The 18,220-nt window shown below is 46.8% G+C and overlaps 1 protein-coding gene across 2 annotated transcripts in view; it reads right to left on the bottom strand.

The window, feature by feature from the left end:
* Window positions 1-8,518: 8,518 nt before the first annotated feature.
* mthfd1b (methylenetetrahydrofolate dehydrogenase (NADP+ dependent) 1b) overlaps window positions 8,519-18,220 on the bottom strand; it is a 96,820-nt gene continuing 87,118 nt past the window's right edge. For both annotated transcript variants that reach the window (XM_072568015.1, XM_072568014.1), the window contains exons 27-28: window positions 14,556-14,659; window positions 8,519-9,716 (exon numbers count right to left, since the gene is read on the bottom strand). In XM_072568015.1, coding sequence (XP_072424116.1) covers window positions 14,570-14,659 — 90 coding nt within the window. In that variant the 3' untranslated portion in view covers window positions 8,519-9,716; window positions 14,556-14,569. The remainder of the gene's footprint in view (window positions 9,717-14,555; window positions 14,660-18,220) is intronic.

The following is an 18,220-nucleotide window of genomic DNA, read 5'->3' as shown; positions in this document are numbered from 1 at the left end:
GGACCGCGGATGCTGGAGATCTGAAACAAAAAAACCCCAGAAATTATTGGAGAAACTCAGCAGGTGTCTCTGTCTCTAAATGCTGCCAGACCCACTGAGTTTCCCCAGCAATTTCAGCTTCCTCCCAATCTGCCTGTGATACGGGCAGCATGTAATGCACAGTAGGTTATCTCTTGTGCTCGGAACATCTTGGAAGAAATTCATTCTCTTCAGGCAGCCAAGGCTTCGAGGCAGTGAACTCCGAAAGAACCGCGGATGCTGTCAATCAGAAGTCAACGCAGATACCAGCCCATGAGCTGTCTTCCTCCATTTTAGGTCCAGTGAGACTCCTTTGCTGTCTCACGTCCACATACCAGCAGCAACTACCATGATCTGCTGGCCTGGATCCTGAAGAGACGTTCAACTGTTTACCCGAGGCTTGGCTTGGATGTTAGGGTTTTACTGTGGGCTGATGGGTTCAGTGCTGAATGACACCATGCAATTGCCTTCACTCCAGTGGCCTACTCCAAACTCAGTCAGCCTGGTGAGAGTGTCCACTTCCATCGGAATACCATGCAACCTGTGGTCTGCTTGCCACATTTTCCAATGAGTAAAGCCAGATGTAGCCAGATGAGCATCAGCTACTGGACGATTCTGCATGGTTACATCATTAATCCCACTTACCAAAACGGTCTCTAAGCATCTCCTTAAAGGTTAAACCAAAGTCACATTCCTCTGCCAGTCACCTTCATCAGTCAAAAATCCCGATATGGGTTTCTCTGGTTCCTGAATTGCTGAGGAAAACTGATAGCGTCTCAGAATTACAGGAGGCTTGGGATCATAATATTCTTTATCTAAGTTGGTCAACTCTTGAAACATTTTAGCATCTGGGGGCTCAGGAAACAGGTTCCTAATAACCAAAAAGGCTGTGGGTCCATAAGCTGTCATAGAGTCATAGAGATGTACAGCATGGAAACAGACCCTTCAGTCCAACCCGTCCATGCCGACCAGATATCCCAAACCAATCTAGTCCCACCTGCCAGCACCCGGCCCATATCCCTCCAAACCCTTGCTATTCATATACCCATCCAAATGCCTTTTAAATGTTGCAATTGTACCAGCCTCCACCACATCCTCTGGCAGCTCATTCCATACCCGTACCACCCTTGGGTCTCTTTTATATCTTTCCCCACTCACCCTAAACCTATGCCCTCTAGTTCTGGACTCCCTCCCCCAGGGAAAAGACTTTGCCTATTTATCTTATCCATGCCCCTCATAATTTTGTAAACCTCTATAAAGTCACCCCTCAGCCTCTGACACTCCAGGGAAAACAGCCCCAGCCTGTTCAACCTCTCCCTGTAACTCAAATCCTCCAAGCCTGGCAACAAATTTGTAAATCTTTTCTGAACCCTTTCAAGTTTCACAACATCTTTCCGATAGGAAGGAGACCAGAATTGCACGCAATATTCCAACAGTGGCCTAACCAATGTCCTGTACAGCCGCAACATGACCTCCTGACTCCTGTACTCAATACTCTGACCAATAAAGGAAAGCATACCAAACACTGTTAGAATTACTCGTTGCTTTTCATCTGCCCCAAAGCCCAGAAAAAACCAACACAATCTTCCTACTCACTGGCCCCAGTCTTCAACCGGAGGATTGAATGAGTCAGGCTTCCCAAATAACAGCATGACGCCAGGAATGCTTACCCTCAACTCAGAGACAACTGTTGCGAGTGAATTTCTTTGGGAATGTGCTTTTTCCACATTGCCACTGGAATAACATCCCGGAGGCTGGTAACCCCATCACCAAGTCCCCCTTTTACTTACACCTGGAGAGTACCTGACACTGATCCAGCTCCCTGAGAGTGAACAGAATATTGGACAACATTGTTTATATACTTTTTAATAGTCATCTGAATTGAGGAGATTCTATTTTCTTGAAACACACTCCTGTTTACATCTGTCAGCCAGGGCTCCCTGATTGGACCAGGTTAACAGCCCCAGTCAGGGAACTCAGACTCCATAAGGACCACCTGTCTGACCTTGTTACAGTGGATACAAGAAGGCAGAAGCTTGATCACGGATTTTTTTTTAACAGGAATCACTGGTTCATTTCTAATCTCACAACATCACACCGTTTTAAATGGCATTCACAGCTACGGTGAAGATTTCAGAACAAATCCTACACTTAATTCACCAACAGCGAGTAGGCAATTGTCCAGATGGTGTGTTGTTCAGGAATTAGTTGCTGTTCAATTTCTGAGTTTGTGTACCTGTCCACAGAGGATGATAATGGGCAGATACCTGCAAACCTCACTGGGCTATGGGGGTCCCCTCCCTCTCCTGAAGGGGCTGACCTTCACTGGGGTTCAGGGTCCCCCTCCCTCTCCTGAAGGGGCTGACTCTCATTGGGGTACAGGGTCTCCCTCCCTGTCCTGAAGGGGCTGACCCTCACTGGGGTACAGGGTCTCCCTCCCTCTCCTGAAGGGGCTGACAATTATTGCTGCACCTCAGCACTGACCTCCAACAGTGCAGCACTCCCTCTGCACTGACCCTCCGACACTGCAGCACACCCTCTGCACTGACCCTCCGACGGAGCGGCACTCCCTCAGCACTGACCCTCCGACAGAGCAGCACTCCCTCTGCACTGACCCTCCAACAGTGTGGCACTCCCTCAGCACTGACCCTCCAAAGGTACGGCACCCCCTCAGCACTGACCCTCCGACAGTGTGGCACTCCCTCAGCACTGACCCTCCAAAGGTGCGGCACCCCCTCAGCACTGACCCTCCGACAGTGCGGCACTCCCTCAGCACTGACCCTCCAAAAGTGCGGCACCCCCTCAGCACAGACCCTCCGACAGTGTGGCACTCCCTCAGCACTGACCCTCGGACAGTGCGGCACTCCCTCAGCACTGACCCTCCGACAGTGTGACACTCCGTCAGCACTGACCATCCGACAATGCGGCACTCCCTCGGCACTGACCCTCTGACAGTGCGGCACTCCCTCAGCACTGACCCTCCGACAATGCGGCACTCCCTCGGCACTGACCCTCCGACAGTGCGGCACTCCCTCAGCACTGACCCTTCGACAGTGCCCACTCCCTCAGCACTGACCCTTCGACAGTGCCCACTCCCTCAGCACTTGACCCTCCAAGAGTGTCCACTCTGTCATCACTGACCCTCTAACAGTGCGGCAATCCCTCAGCACTGACCCTTCGACAGTGTGACACTCCCTCAGCACTGACCCTCTGACAGTGTCCACTCCCCCTGCACTGACCCTCCGACAGTGCCCACGCCCTCAGCGCTGACCCTCCAACCCAGCGGTGCCTTTTTACTATGGACTTTCTGACAGCACTCTGTTATTGGATCTAAACCTGAAATATTAACTTTGTTTCTCTCATCATCCTAAGAGACTGAGTTTCTCAAGAGAGCGGTCTGATACTAGCTGCCTGCTCTTCTTCTCGGGTGTCAGGAACTGATTGAGGGCAGATATAATTAACACGGTGCAGACCCCAAGTTGGTGACCTTGCCCTGATATGAGGTGTTGAGATTATGTTTGGGGATAAATGTGGAGAGTGTAGTTGAGTCCCTGGGCCTGATATACACTATCCAGCAGGCACCTGCACTGTGGGTGAGGACTGCACCGTGAGTGCAGATTGGGAGGCGTGCTGTCTGGTGTTTTCAGTCACCTTGTGGTTTTTGCCTGTGGTTGGGGCATTGCAGTTCCAGCATTGTTGACACGTGTGCGCTGATTGTAGCATTAAGTGAAAGATGGATGGTAACTGTGGAGTCGCACTTCGGGCTGTCCTGGGATGGGGAGCTCGGGGACGGGGTATCCCAAGACAGGCAGCCCCGGGATGGGGAGTCCCAGGTTGGGGAGCTCAGGGACAGGGAGTCTGGAGATGGGGACTCCCAGGATGGGGTGTCTGGGGATGGGGAGTTCGGGGATGGGGGGTCCCGGAATGGAGAATCCCAGGATGGGGAGTTCGGGGATGGGGGGTCCCGGAGATGAGAAGCTCAGGGATAGGGGAGATTCAGGAAATGGTCACGATCAGCAACCTGCAGACTGTCCATGTTTTGGCTGATTTTGATGGATAATCCAGCTTCTGCTACCTGACGAACTCTGTACCTTTACAGCTATCAGTACTGTCAGCAGGACTGTCAGTGCAGCACCATCCACCTCCGACTAGACCCTGCCCAGGGCTCTCTGTCTGTTTCTCTGAGGAACAAGGCTGCAGACCTCCGTCAGTGCTGGTGAGGAAGGAGTCAGACTCGATATTTGAGGTGAATGAGAGGTTGCAGAGTGAAAGAGATAGTTAGCAAAGAACAGCATATACCAGAGTGTGAGGACCAGAACACAGCTGTTTAACCATCGTGTGCCTCTCTGCTCCCCACCTACACATGCATCTGTCCAGACACACCTTAAATGAATCTACAGTGCCTGCCTCTTCTAGGGACCACCACCCTCTGTATGAAGTACTTGCTGCATGTATCCCCCTTAAACTTTTCATCTCTCACCTTGAAAGCATGACCTCTTGATATTGAATCCTTCACCCTGGGAAAAAGCTTGTCTCTATCCACCTTGTCTGTACCCTTCATGATTTATAAACCTCAATCAGATCCCCCGTCAATCTCCTTTTTTCTAATGAAAATAAACCTAACCTACCCAACCTCTCTTCATAGCCAGCACCTTCCATACCAGGCAATATCCTCATAAACCTTCTCTACACCCTCTCCAAAGCGTCCACATCCTTTTGGTAATGTGGCGACCAGAACTGTAAACAGTATTCTAAATGAGGCCAAACCATCATGTACAATTTTAACCAGACCTGCCAGCTCTTATACTCAATAACCCGTCCAATGGTGGCAAGCATACCATATGCCTTCTTGACCACTCTATCCACCTGTGCAGCAACCTTCAGAGTACGATGGACCTGCACTCCCAGGTCTCTGCTCATCAACTTTTCCCAAGGCTCTTCTGTTCATTGTATAATTCACTCTAGAATTAGACTTTACAAAATGCATTACCTCACACTGGTTTTGCACTCCACAGTCACAGTGGTTCGATTCCACCCTCGGGTGACTATGCAAACCCCGTACAGATATTCTCCTTGTGCCTATTTGGGTGCCCTTTAGTTTCCTCCCACAGTCAAAAGATGCGCAGGTTAGGATGGATGGGAAATTGCCCGGTAGTGGTCAGGGATGTGCGGGCTAGGTGGATTAGCCAGGGGAAATGTAGGGTAGGGTGGACTGGGTCTGGGTGGGATGCTCTTCGGACCTGATAGGTCGAACAGTCTGCTTCCACACTGTAAGGGTTCTGTGAATTGCGTACCTTGCCAAAGTCAAAACGCTCAGTGGTCCAACCTCCCCTGCGGTGAGAGACAGAATGCTGCAGTTACAAAAACCCATTTGTGAAGAAAATCTCCTCCTCGTCCCAATAGTAAATGGAATACTGTTTCTCTTTGAACTCCGACGCCTTCTAGTCTTTTCCATAAAGGAAAGCATCCAATCAAATCTGTTTTCACCTTATAGGCAGCAGAAAGCTGGAGCATGGAGGAGTTTGAATTGAATTAGCTTTATTGTCACGTACTCAAATGGCAAACCACTGTTGGAATATTGCGTGCAATTCTGGTCTCCTTCCTATCGGAAAGATGTTGTGAAACTTGAAAGGGTTCAGAAAAGATTTATTAAAGGATTGGATGCTCTGGGGGCAACAAGCATGTTTACGCTGATGGGTGAGTCCTGAACCAGAGGACACAGTTTAAAAATAAGGGGTAGGCCACTTAGAACAGAGATGAGGAGAAACTTCTTCACTCAGAGAGTGGTGGGTGTGTGTCACGCTCTGCCCCAGAGGGCAGTGGAGACGCAGTCTCTGCATACTTTCAAGAAAGAGTTGATAGAGCTCTTAAGGATAGTGGAATCAAGGGTTATGGGGATAAGGCAGGAACAGGATACTGATTGAGGATGATCAGCCATGATCATAATGAATGGTGGTGCTGGCTCGAAGGGCAGAATGGCCTACTCCTGCACTTATCGTCTATTGGCACAATCTTCCTCAGCAGCTTCAGTTGTGAATTGAACAGGAGAAAGTAAAATACAGCCACACAGTGGGAAAGAATCACCGTCTTTAACTCAAAACACTGACCTGAGCTAAGATCCAGAGCAAACCTGCATCAACGACCAACCCCTCCCCTTGCTCACATCTCAGGAACAGGAGGTGAAAGAACTATAATTAATTGTCAATAGTGAACGAAGCAAGTTTAACATTTATGACGATTTCAGGAATCCTGATACAACTTGCCGGTTCAAAGGGAAAAGGTTTCCATGAGGTCTCCAGGCATTTTGTGTCACAAAGGCACCTAGGAAGGTGTGAACCTGATTGTGTGCACCCAGAGACTGACAGCTCACAGTTCCTGCTGCATCCCCACACCAACTAATCAGCACCCTCCTCTCACCCTAAATTGGTGCTCCCTTTCTAAAAGTTAAGATTGTGTGCACTGGACGACGCATCCGAGTTTGGATGAAAACATTATTGGCTCAAGTGCGACGTGCTACTTTTCCCTGATGTCTGTCAGGAGCTGCAGGGCTTGGATCAGTGCATTTGATTTAATCCCTGCCCTCCCCTTCACTGTTTGATCACACAGCATTTCCCTTTGATGAGAAGGGCACTGCTTGTCACTGGCCACTCGGGTGTTTCCTTGCTTCCTGGTGGTGGGAATTGAATAGAGATTTGTACACCTCGTGTCTTTCACATGTAGCCAGACCAGCCGGAGTTCCCTTCCTGAAGGATATTGATGAACCAGACAAGTAAATACATGGTCACCAGCACTCTCTGCACACTGCAGATTTACTGACTGAATTTAATTTTACAGTCCACTAGCTGCCGGAGTGGGGTGGGATTTGAGCTGGTGACTCCAGATCATTAGCCTTGGTTCTCTTCCATCCTCAAGCAGTGATCTTACCATGAGACAAAACAGCAGAAGCAGACCATTCAGCCCATCATGTCTGCTCTGTCATTCAATGAGATCAATGAGCTCTACGTCAAAGTCTCTCCTGTGGTATTTGTTATGAGCAACCTACTGTCAACAACAATTTCAAACTGCTACATTGAGGTTGCATCTCTCATGGTTATACAATCGAAGGGGAGTTAAATTAAAAGGCTTTCATCACATGGCACTGTTAGAACCTGAGGCAGCTGTGCTCTCTGGCTGTGAATTAACAACATTTCAGATTAAAACACACTGTGACTGAGACTTTGTTTACTGTGAGAATGATAAGGTACTGAGTCAGAATTTCCAGAGGACCTGGCCATTTCTATAAAAGGTGCAGGACAGAAAAAGTTGCATTTCACTGAAAAAACTGCAGCAGTTCAGGACATTGCCCATCACTTGGCAAAGTGCTTACTGGCACAGTTAGAGCAGCCAATCACAAAGCAAGCTCCCATAGACCAAACTGAGTCAGTATCAAGCAAGGACTGAGGTAGTGTCTTTCACATCATAAAACCTGGTCAGGTGCCCCACAGGAACACTATAAGATCAAATCTAATACCAAGCCACAGAAGGACAAGTGGCTAAAGGCCTGATCAAAGGGCTAGGCTTGGTGCAGTGTCTGAGAGGAGGAGAGGTGGAGAGCTGTCAGGGTGTGGGGAGGTAATCTCAGAGTTTGGGTAGTAGTCAGCTGAAGGCACAGTCACCGTGCGGCAAGTTAGCTTTTTATTGACTCATTGTACATCGCTGGCTGGGCCCAGCATTTATTGCCCGTCCCTAGTTGCCCATTGAGAAGGTGGGGGTGAGCTGCCTTCTTGACCCGCTGCAGTCCATGTGCTGTAGGTTGACCCACAATGCCCTTAGGGAGGGAATTCCAGGATTTTGACCCAGTGACACTGAAGGAACGGCGATATATTTCCAAAAGGAGGCAATGGTCTAGTGGCACTATCCGGACTATTAATCCAGAGACCCAAGTAAAGTACTGGGGACCTAGGCTCAAATCCTGCCATGGCAGATGGTACAATTTGATTTTGGTTTTAAAAAAACCTCCTGGAATTAAGAGTCTAATGATGACTATGAATCCTCTGCCAATTGTCAGGGGAAAAACCCATCTGTCCTTTAGGGGAGGAAACTGCCATTCTCATCTGGTCGGGCCTACATGTGACTCCAGACCCACAGCAATGTGGGTGACTCTTAACTGCCTCTGGGTAATTAGGGATGGGTGATAGATGCTGGTCTATCCAATGACACACTCATCCCGTAAGTGAATTATGAAAAAGGCATTCTCTCACACCCTTGGCGTGTTTCTGTCATGGTCAAGATTGTGCTGAAATAGTCGCATGTCGAGGTAATAAAGGCATAAATGAGCATCCCAGCAGGACGTGGAACAGAGATGGCTGAAGCCCAGTGATATGGGGGATGTGGAAATGGGTGGGTGTTAGTAAGGAGATGAGTATGTGATACCTAGGGGAGGAGGGGTACTTAGCTCACCTTTTCTTAAGCAATTGGAAATGTGGTTTTCCAGATCAAAACAGAGAAGTTAATTACCAGGTTTTCTCATGTATAAGAAAGAGTTTTATTACTCATGCATTGTTTATTAAACACACTCACACAAACACAGGCAACAAGTTTAAAAGGGAGGGATTGTCTGGTACAGACAGAAAGAATAAAGAAGTTGGAGATCTTGAGGAATTAGCTTTTTAACCTAGGGACCACAGTTTATTATTGACTGATATCCTCAGCAGTGGCGATGTTTATCTAACTTGTTGATCAACGGTTATTTTCTCAATTTGTTTTATCGCCAGGCCCAGGTTTCCGTGATGAGGAGAGAGCAGGGAAGTGAAGTAAACAGGTGGTGCACATTTCTTGATTCTGACTCGGATAAAATGGTAATTTCAGTGGAGCTGGTTTCCTTTATTCCAATTGGGTCTCCCAGATTTGCCTCAGACTGAGGTCGGGTGGTCACTGCAGCCCTTCTCGGTCAATATTTATCTTTTTTAAAATCTAATTTAATCCATCAGTAATAACAATGAGATGATGGATGCTAAATATTAGAAATTTAAAGTTTACAAAATGATGAGAGGCATAGATAGAATGGACAGTAGGAGTCTCTTTCCCAGGATGGAAATGCCAATCACTAGGAGACATAGGTCTATGGTAAAATGGGGAAGTTTAAAGGGGATGTGAGAGACAGGTTTCTTTACACAGAGAGTGGTCAGTGCCTGGAATGTGCTGTCTCATAGGAGTTGGTAGCAGCAGATACAACAGCAACGTTTGAGAGGCATGGAAAATCTGACAGGGGCTCACCGACCTGATGTGGGGTGTCAGAATGGAACTCGGTTCCTTTAATGTTCATCTTTTTTGAAACTAAAAAGGCATCACATGTAGAAGTTGGAGGAAGAGAGAGAGAGAGAGGGGGAGAGAGAGAGGGGGAGAGAGAGAGAGACAGTGTGTTTGTGTGTGTGTAAACACTGAAACCAACATGATCTAGGGGAAAGCTGTCACACCCATTATTTATTTAGACTTTGAGAAGTTGTGACAGCAATATGAATTTTTGATTGTCAGTGTGTGCTTTATAATTTGTGTTATTGACTGTACTTGCATACCATCAATCAGGCACAATATGGTAAGGCAGAATCAGTATTGCTACGTGGCTCTAACCACACGTAGGATCTCAGTCGAACAAACCACCTGACTTCCAGTCTTGCAGTCGCTCCCTGCACCTTTGGAGAATTTCAACCTTTTTCAGACTATAAGGTAGAGGAAAAAAATGTGACAGTTACCAACCACAGCAACAGCTCAGCATCAAGAGTATCCCGACTTTGGATTTTCAGCATTTCATATTACGAAGAGACTACACTTTAAATGGTGGAACCATACATAAATGACTCGCATTTACACTCATTCCCCTTAGTGCACAGCAAGTTAATAGGAGACTTGATTAGAGACAAAATATAAAACAAAAACTGAAGATCTGAAACAAAAACAAAAACTGCTGGGGAAACTCACTTGTCGGGAGAAAGCAGAGTTAACATTTTGAGTCCAGTGTCTCTCCATCAGAATTGGATCAGGTGGTTGTTTTGGTTACAGTAAGGACAGGAAAACTGTCACCGGTGTTGGGGTGGGGGTTCAGGTAAGCAGGAGACGCAGACGTAACCCACTGGCAACAATAACACATTATTCATTGAAGTTGAAAATGGAAAGCTCCAATGGTCAACTGAACCAGGACACAGTCCAGGACACTGAGCAATGGGGAAATGAGCAGAGGATCCAGCCGTGAGCAAATAAATATGACAATAGCCCTGCTCACTCTCTGGCCTCACTCTCTTCACCAGCATTGCCAGAGTCAGATATTAGGAAGGTTGCTGCTGGTACTCTCTGCTCACAATTGCTGCAGGAGAACTGAAGGTTCTTTTGACTCCTGTTTGGATCCCAGTTGATGAACCACTGGATAAGGCAGATCCCAGAACAAAATCTAGCTCGATAGACCACTTTTATTCTGCTAACTTTTAACATGGCACAAGTTTATTATGCAAAATTAACAAGAGAAAAAGACGAGCTATTTAAAAATAGCCCAGTTTGAAATATTTCAAAACACAGCAAAAACAAAATCCTTTTTACTCCCCAACACCATCATGTAACTGTGAATCAAATGTTCCTCCCTGTCCAATCTGAAAATTTCACTTAACTGCTTAGTTCCCTGGAGCACTGGAGGCTGAGGGGTGACCTTATAGAGGTTTATAAAATCATGAGGGGCATAGATAGGGTAAATAGACAAAGTCTTTTCCCCAGTGTACAGGAGTCCAAAACTAGACGGCATAGGTTTACAGTAAGAGGGGAAAGATTTAAAAAGGATCTAAGGGGCAACTTTTTCATGCAGAGGGTGGTGCGTGTAATGAATGAGCTGCCAGAGGAAATGGTGGAGGCTGGTATAATTACATCATTTAAAAGGCTTCATGATGGGTATATGAACAGGAAGGGTTTAGAGGGATATGGGCCGGGTGCTGGCAGGTGGGACTAATTTAGGATATCTGGTCAGTATGGACAGGTTGGATTGAAAGGTCTGTTTCTGTACAACTCTATGCTTCTTCTCAGTTCCTGTACTATGAGCTGTGAAGCCTTTGCCATGAATACCTCATAACCGAGAGCTCAGACTTCCTTAGCTTTGAACAAACAATCCAGAGTAGGGGCGGCACGGTGGCTCAGTGGTTAGCACTGCTGCCTCACAGCGCCAGGGACCCAGGTTTGATTCCAGCCTCAGGGCAACTATCTGTGTGGAGTTTGCACATTCTCCCCGTGCCTGTGTGGGTTTTTTCCAGGTGCTCCGGTTTCCTCCCATAGTCCAAAGATGGGCAGGTTAAGGTGAATTGGCCATGGGAAATTGCCCATAGTGTCCAGGGATGCGTAGGCTAGTGGGATCAACCATGGGAAATGTGGGGTTACGGGAGATGTGCTCTTCAAAGGGTTGGTGCAGACTCAATGGGCCAAATGAGCTCTATCTGCACTAAAGAGATAAAGACAATAGACAATAGGTGCAGGAGTAGGCCATTCTGCCCTTCGAGCCTGCACCACCATTCAATATGATCATGGCTGGTCATCCTTAATCAGTATCCTGTTCCTGCCTTATCTCCATAACCCTTGATTCCACTATCCTTGAGAGCTCTATCCAACTCTTTGTTAAATGAATCCAGAGACTGGGCCTCCACTGCCTTCTGGGGCAGAGCATTCCACACAGCCACCGCTCTCTGGGTGAAGAAGTTTCTCCTCATCTCTGTCCTAAATGATCTACCCTGTATTTTTAAGCTGTGTCCTCTGGTTCGGCACTCACCCATCAGTGGAAATATGTTTCCTGCCTCCAGAGTGTCCAATCCTTTCATAATGGTATATGTCTCAATCAGATCCCCTCTCAGTCTTTCAGCATAAGGTAGTCCCGCCATTCCAGGAATTGACCTCGTGAACCTACGCTGCACTCCCTCAATAGCCAGAATGTCTTTCCTCAAATTTGGAGACCAGAACTGCACACAGTACTCCAGGTGTGGTCTCACCAGGGCCCTGTACAGCTGCAGAAGAATCTCTTTGCTTCTATACTCAATCCCTCTTGTTATGAAGACCAGCATGCTATTAGCTCTCTTCACTACCTGCTGTACCTGCATGCTTACTTCATTGACTGGTGTACAAGAACACCCAGATCTCTCTGTACTGCCCCTTTATCTAAATTGATTCCATTTAGGTAGTAATCTGCCTTCCTGTTCTTACCACCAAAGTGGATAACCATACATTTATCCACATTAAACTGCATCTGCCATGCATCTGACCACTCACCTAACTTGTCCAGGTCATCCTGTAATCTCCTAACATCCTCCTCACATTTCACCCTGCCACCCAGCTTAGTATCATCAGCAAATTTGCTAATGTTATTGCTAATACCACCTTCTATATCATTAACATATATTGTAAAAAGCTGCAGTCCCAGCACTGATCCCTGCGGTACCCCACTGGTCACTGCCTGCCATTCTGAAATGGAGCCGTTTATCACTACTCTTTGTTTCCTATCAGCCAACCAACTTTCAATCCAAGTTAGTACTTTGCCCCCAATACCATGCGCCCTAATTTTGCTCACTAACCTCCTATGTGGGACTTTATCAAAAGCTTTCTGAAAGTCCAGGTACACTAAATCTACTGGATCTCCCTCGTCCATTTTCAGAGTTACATCCTCAAAAAATTCCAGAAGATTAGTCAAGCATGATTTCCCCTTCACAAATCCATGCTGACTCTGACCTACCCTGTTATTACTATCCAGATGTGTCGTAATTTCATCCTTTATAATAGACTCCAGCATCTTTCCCACCACTGAGGTCAGACTAACTGGTCTGTAATTTCCTGCTTTCTCTCTCCCACCTTTCTTAAAAAGTAGTACAACATTAGCCACCCTCCAATCCGCAGGAACTGATCCCGAATCTATTGAACTCTGGAAAATAATCACCAATGCATCCACGATTTCTTGAGCCACCTCCTTCAGTACCCTGGGATGTAGACCATCAGGCCCCAGGGACTTATCAACCTTCAGACCTAACAGTCTCTCCAACACCAATTCCTGCCAAATATAAATTCCTTTCAGTTCAGGTTCTTCAGCCACTGTTACCTCAGGGAGATTGCTTGTGTCTTCCCCAGTGAACACAGATCTGAAGTACCAATTCAATTCTTCTGCCATTTCTTCGTTCCCCGTAATATATTCCCCTGTTTCTGTCTTCAAGGGCCCAATTTTAATCTTAACCATTTTTTTGCCTTTCACATACCTAAAAAAACTTGTACTATCCTCCTTTATATTTTTGGCCAGTTTACCTTCATACCTCATTTTTTTCTCTGCATATTTCCTTCGTAGTAATCCTCTGTTGTTCTTGAAAAGCTTCCCAGTCCTCCGTTTTCCCACTTATCTTTGCTACGTTATACTTTTTCTCTTTTAACTTTATATGTTTCTTAACTTCCCTCGTCAGCCACGGCCATCCATGCCACCTCATAGGATCGATCTTCCTTTTTGGAATGAACTGATCCTGCAACTTCTGCATTATACCCAGAAATATCCGCCATTGTTCCTCCACTGTCATCCCTGCTAAGGTATTGCACCATTGAACTTTGGCCAGTTCCTCCCTCATAGCTCCATAGTTCCCTTTATTCAACTGAAAAATTGTCACTTCCGATTGTACCCTCTCTCTCTCTCAAATTGCAGATTGACGCTTATTGTATTATGGTCACTACTTCCCAATGGCTCCTTCACTTCAAGGTCCCTGACCAATTCTGGTTCATTGCACAATACCAGATTCAGAATTGCCTTCTCCCTGGTCAGCTCCTGCACCAGCTGTTCTATGAATCCATCTCAGAGGCACTCCACAAAGTCTCTTTCTTGAGGTCCAATACCATCCTGATTCTCCCAGTCTACCTGCATGTTGAAATCCCCCATAACAACTGTAGTAATATCTTTGCAACAGGCCAATTTCAGCTCCTGTTTTAACTTACATCCGACATCCAGACTACTGTTTGGGGGCCTGTAGGTAACTCCCAAGAGGGTCTTTTTACACTTAGTATTTCTCAGCTCTATCCACACTGACTCTCCCCTGATTCAAGGTCCTCCCGCGCAAGGGACTGAATATCATCCCTTACCAACATGGTCACCCCACCCCCTCTGCCCGTCAGTCTGTCCTTGCGATAGCACGTGTAGCCTTGAATTTTCATTTCCCAGGCCCTGTTCACTTGAAGCCACTTGATTTTATGATTCAATTCAGATTTTTTAACCAAAACCTTCTGGTCTGCAAGTTTTCACAAACTGAAGAAATGCAAGCCCTTAGCTGCTCTGAACAATCTCCATTCCTAGGATTGCACATATTCTTCATCCCAGTCAGATATCCTCTCAAATTAACCCGAAAGCTTTTGAATTAAATTTAAAACAAAAACTTGATTCATCTTAGATTCTGTTGCAGCTTACTCCCACAGCATAAACAAACTCCCATTGACACTCCAAGAGGCCTTGCAGTCACCTGCAGTTCTGGCTGCGAGAGGGGAGTGTCAGGGATTTTCAAGTTGTTAACTCTTACCTATCATTCAGTGGTTAGAAGAGTCCGTTCACTTCTTCTGTTTCTGGGTCCAAGTCAATGTCATAAAAACAGGGTCTGGTTGGCAATCCTGGCATGGTGCTCATCTATATCACACACACACACACACACACAGACTGGGTTAGTACATCATTCGGTACAAATACATGATTATCCCTCTGGGTCGTGATGGGGAAGGTTCTGACATAGTGCTTATATCACCGGACTGGCTCTCCAGAAGCCCAGGCTAATAATTCAGGGACACACCAATTCCACTCCAATAAAAATTAATACACTTACTGACACTAACAATGACTGTCATAAAACTCCATATGGTTCATTAATGTCCTGTAGGGAAGGTCTCCTTACCTGGTCTACATTTGCTCCAGACCCACAGGAATGTAGCTGACTCTGAAATGACCTCAGTTCAGGGGCAATTAGAGACAACCAATGGACACCCACATCCAATGAGAGAGTAAATAAAAAGACTGTATATACCATGGATAGTTCATCAGCACGATGGTGTTTCCTCACACTTTTCCATCAGCCATGGAATCACTCAGGACAGCTAACAAAATCAGGCATTTTAATATGTCACCCTGCTTCTCTTCCTTCCCAATCCAGCTGGTTTCATTTCTCCCTGAAACGTTTGAGCAGTTAATTATCACAGGGTGGATTGGTACGGCCATTTCAGGGGGCTGAGAATCAATCACATCGCTGCGGGTGGACTAGGGGAAGGACGACAGATTTCCTTCCCAAAAGGCTACTAGTGAATCAGATGGGTTCAAATGATGATGTTTCTAACAGTCACCATCAAATCGATTTTGGATTTGTTAACTGAATCTAAATTCCACCAGCTACCATGGTGAGATTTGAACCCTTGTTTGCAAGATATTAACCTGACCCTCTGGGGAGTTTACCAGACCAGTGTCATTACCATTAAACCACCATCTCTCCAAAGCTAGGACAGTTCTCACCTCAGTATAAAATACAACATGGAAACAAAACTCCCAACATAGACCCCACACTTTGTAACATTACCCTCAGCTGTGGAATCAGCACTTCAGTGGGTATCTTACATGTTTGGTTACCTTGGAGATGGTAGGGAGGGGGGCAGGTGTGTGTGTGTGTGTGAGGAAGTGGTTTTGATTAAGACATCGAACAGCACTTGCTATTTAATATACACATCTTTCACAACAAGGAGTCCATTACACAATTAGTTTTGTCCTTATCTGATTAAAAACTACGAGGTACATAGACAGTTTGGATCAGCAGATCTGATTTCACTGGCTTCAGGCTGGAATGAAGAGGGAAACTCATGTTGATTACATATATCCAAGTATATCCTACACCTCAACTCTTGAGCAGAAAGCGTGACTTTGCCAATCAACCACAGGTAAAAAGACACCCAGCCTCTCAATGAATTGTGTGGAATATATCATTGTGCAGGCAACTGGGTTTCCTCGCTTCCCTGAGCTTCAACAATGCCCAATGTGTCACCCCGAGCAATGGAATTAACAAACCTTTCAGCATCTCTGCTGCAGCCATTACCTGTCTGTCTGTCTCAGTGAAACAGGAGTCTCAAACAGCAACACTGATACTGTAACTTAATCTCATGTTTCATGCTATTTAATTTGCAGCTCTTTCCAAGCCCACCCTCTCTCTCCACCCCATGGGACTGTGTGGTGTTAGGCCAATTAACAGGTTTATCTTCTGATTTCTGTGTGCGTTAGCTGCAGAAGATAGCAGCAGTGTACAGCTTTCAATGCTAGCTTTCAGGCCGTTCCAGTCAGCTCATTCTTGAGAGCTGCTGCTTTCAGTTATTAAAAAGAAACTCAATACATTGCATTTATGCAACGTCTCTAAACGGAAGCTGTTAGGAATGCCTCTTGATCCATCATTCTACCCAGCACCACCACCATGCCCAGGTGTGAGTTACTGTGGGCCAGCCCAAATTTGCAACCACCCATTGAAATGCACAGAGTCAAACAAAGGAGCACAGTGACTCTGTCAGAGTCAGTGATGCCTAAAGGTACCACCAGAGGGAGTGACCTTTACAAGCAAACAGACAAGGAGCTGGGGATCAGAGATTGGCTCTTTCTGAAAGGCAGCACAGATCCAAGGATAGACAATGTAGATGGACAAAAGGACATGGATGTTTATGTCAATAAGTCGCTGAAGGCCAACAGCTAGTTGCAGCAAGCTACTAGGAAGGGTAATGGAATGTTAAACTTCATTGCAATAGGATAGGAGTACAGGAGCAGTGAAATCCTGCTTAAATTGTACAGGAGAAAGTGAGGACTGCAGATGCTGGAGATCAGAGCTGAAAATGTGTTGCTGGAAAAGCGCTGCAGGTCAGGCAGCGTCCAAGGAGCAGGAGAATTGACATTTCGGGCATGAGCCCTTCTTCAGGAATGAGGAAAGTGTGCTAAGCAGGCTAAGATAAAAGGTAGGGAGGAGGGACTTGGGGGAAGGGCTTTGGAAATGCGATAGGTGGAAGGAGGTTAAGGTGAGGGTGATAGGCCGGAGTGGGGTGGGGGCGGAGAGGTCAGGAAGAAGATTGCAGGTCAAGAGGGCGGTGCTGAGTTCGAGGGTTGGGACTGAGACAAGGTGGGGGGAGGGGAAAATGAGGAAACTGGAGAAATCTGAGTTCATCCCTTATGGATGGAGGGTTCCTAGGCGGAAGATGAGGTGTTCTTCCTCCAACCGTTGTGTTGCTATGGTCTGGCGATGGAGGAGTCCAAGGACCTGCATGTCCTTGGTGGAATGGGAGGGGGAGTCAAAATGTTGAGCCACGGGGTGGTTGGGTTGGTTGGTCCGGGTGTCCCAGAGGTGTTCTCTGAAAGGTTCCTCAAGTAGGCGGCCTGTCTCCCCAATTTAGAGGAGGCCATATCGGGTGCAGCGGATGCAGTAAATGATCTGTGTGGAGGTGCAGGTGAATTTGTGGCGGATATGGAAGGATCCCTTGGGGCCTTGGAGGGAAGTAAGGGGGGAGGTGTGGGCGCAAGTTTTGCATTTCTTGCGGTTGCTGGGGAAGGAGCCGGGAGAGGAGGTTGGGTTGGTGGAGGGTGTGGACCTGACGAGAGAGTCACGGAGGGAGTGGTCTTTTCGGAACGCTGATAGGGGAGAGGAGGGAAATATATCCCTGGTGGTGGGTTCCGTTTGGAGGTGGCGGAAATGACGACGGATGATATGATGTATATGGAGGTTGGTGGGGTGGTAGGTGAGGACCAGTGGGATTCTGTCCTGGTGCCGATTGGAGGGGTGGGGTTCAAGGGCGGAGGAGTGGGAAATGGAGGAGATGCGATGGAGAGCATCCAATACCGAACAACCCAGATGGCCTCCTTCTTCAAAGACTGCAATTTCCCCCCAGACGTGGTCGATGATGCCCTCCACCGCATCTCCTCAATAGAGTTTCAGAGAATGAAAAGTGATTTTACTGAAACATACAAAATACTTCAAGGGATAGACAGTGTTAATGCAGGTAAGGTGTTCCTTTGGGTTGGGGGGTCCAGAACCAGACACACCATTTAAAACTAAGCAGGAATGCTACTTAAAATTGAGATGAGAAGACATTTTTTTAAACTCAGAGGGTTGTGGACCTTTGAAACTCAAAAAACTGAGACAATAATTTCTACTTGAGCACTGCTCTCCCAGCTGTGTGTGTG

Source organism: Chiloscyllium punctatum, chromosome 4 (assembly GCF_047496795.1).
Source record: "Chiloscyllium punctatum isolate Juve2018m chromosome 4, sChiPun1.3, whole genome shotgun sequence".
NCBI classification, from domain to species: domain Eukaryota; kingdom Metazoa; phylum Chordata; class Chondrichthyes; order Orectolobiformes; family Hemiscylliidae; genus Chiloscyllium; species Chiloscyllium punctatum.
Note: the sequence above shows the minus strand (reverse complement) of the source record. Positions and strands in the feature narration are given on the sequence as shown.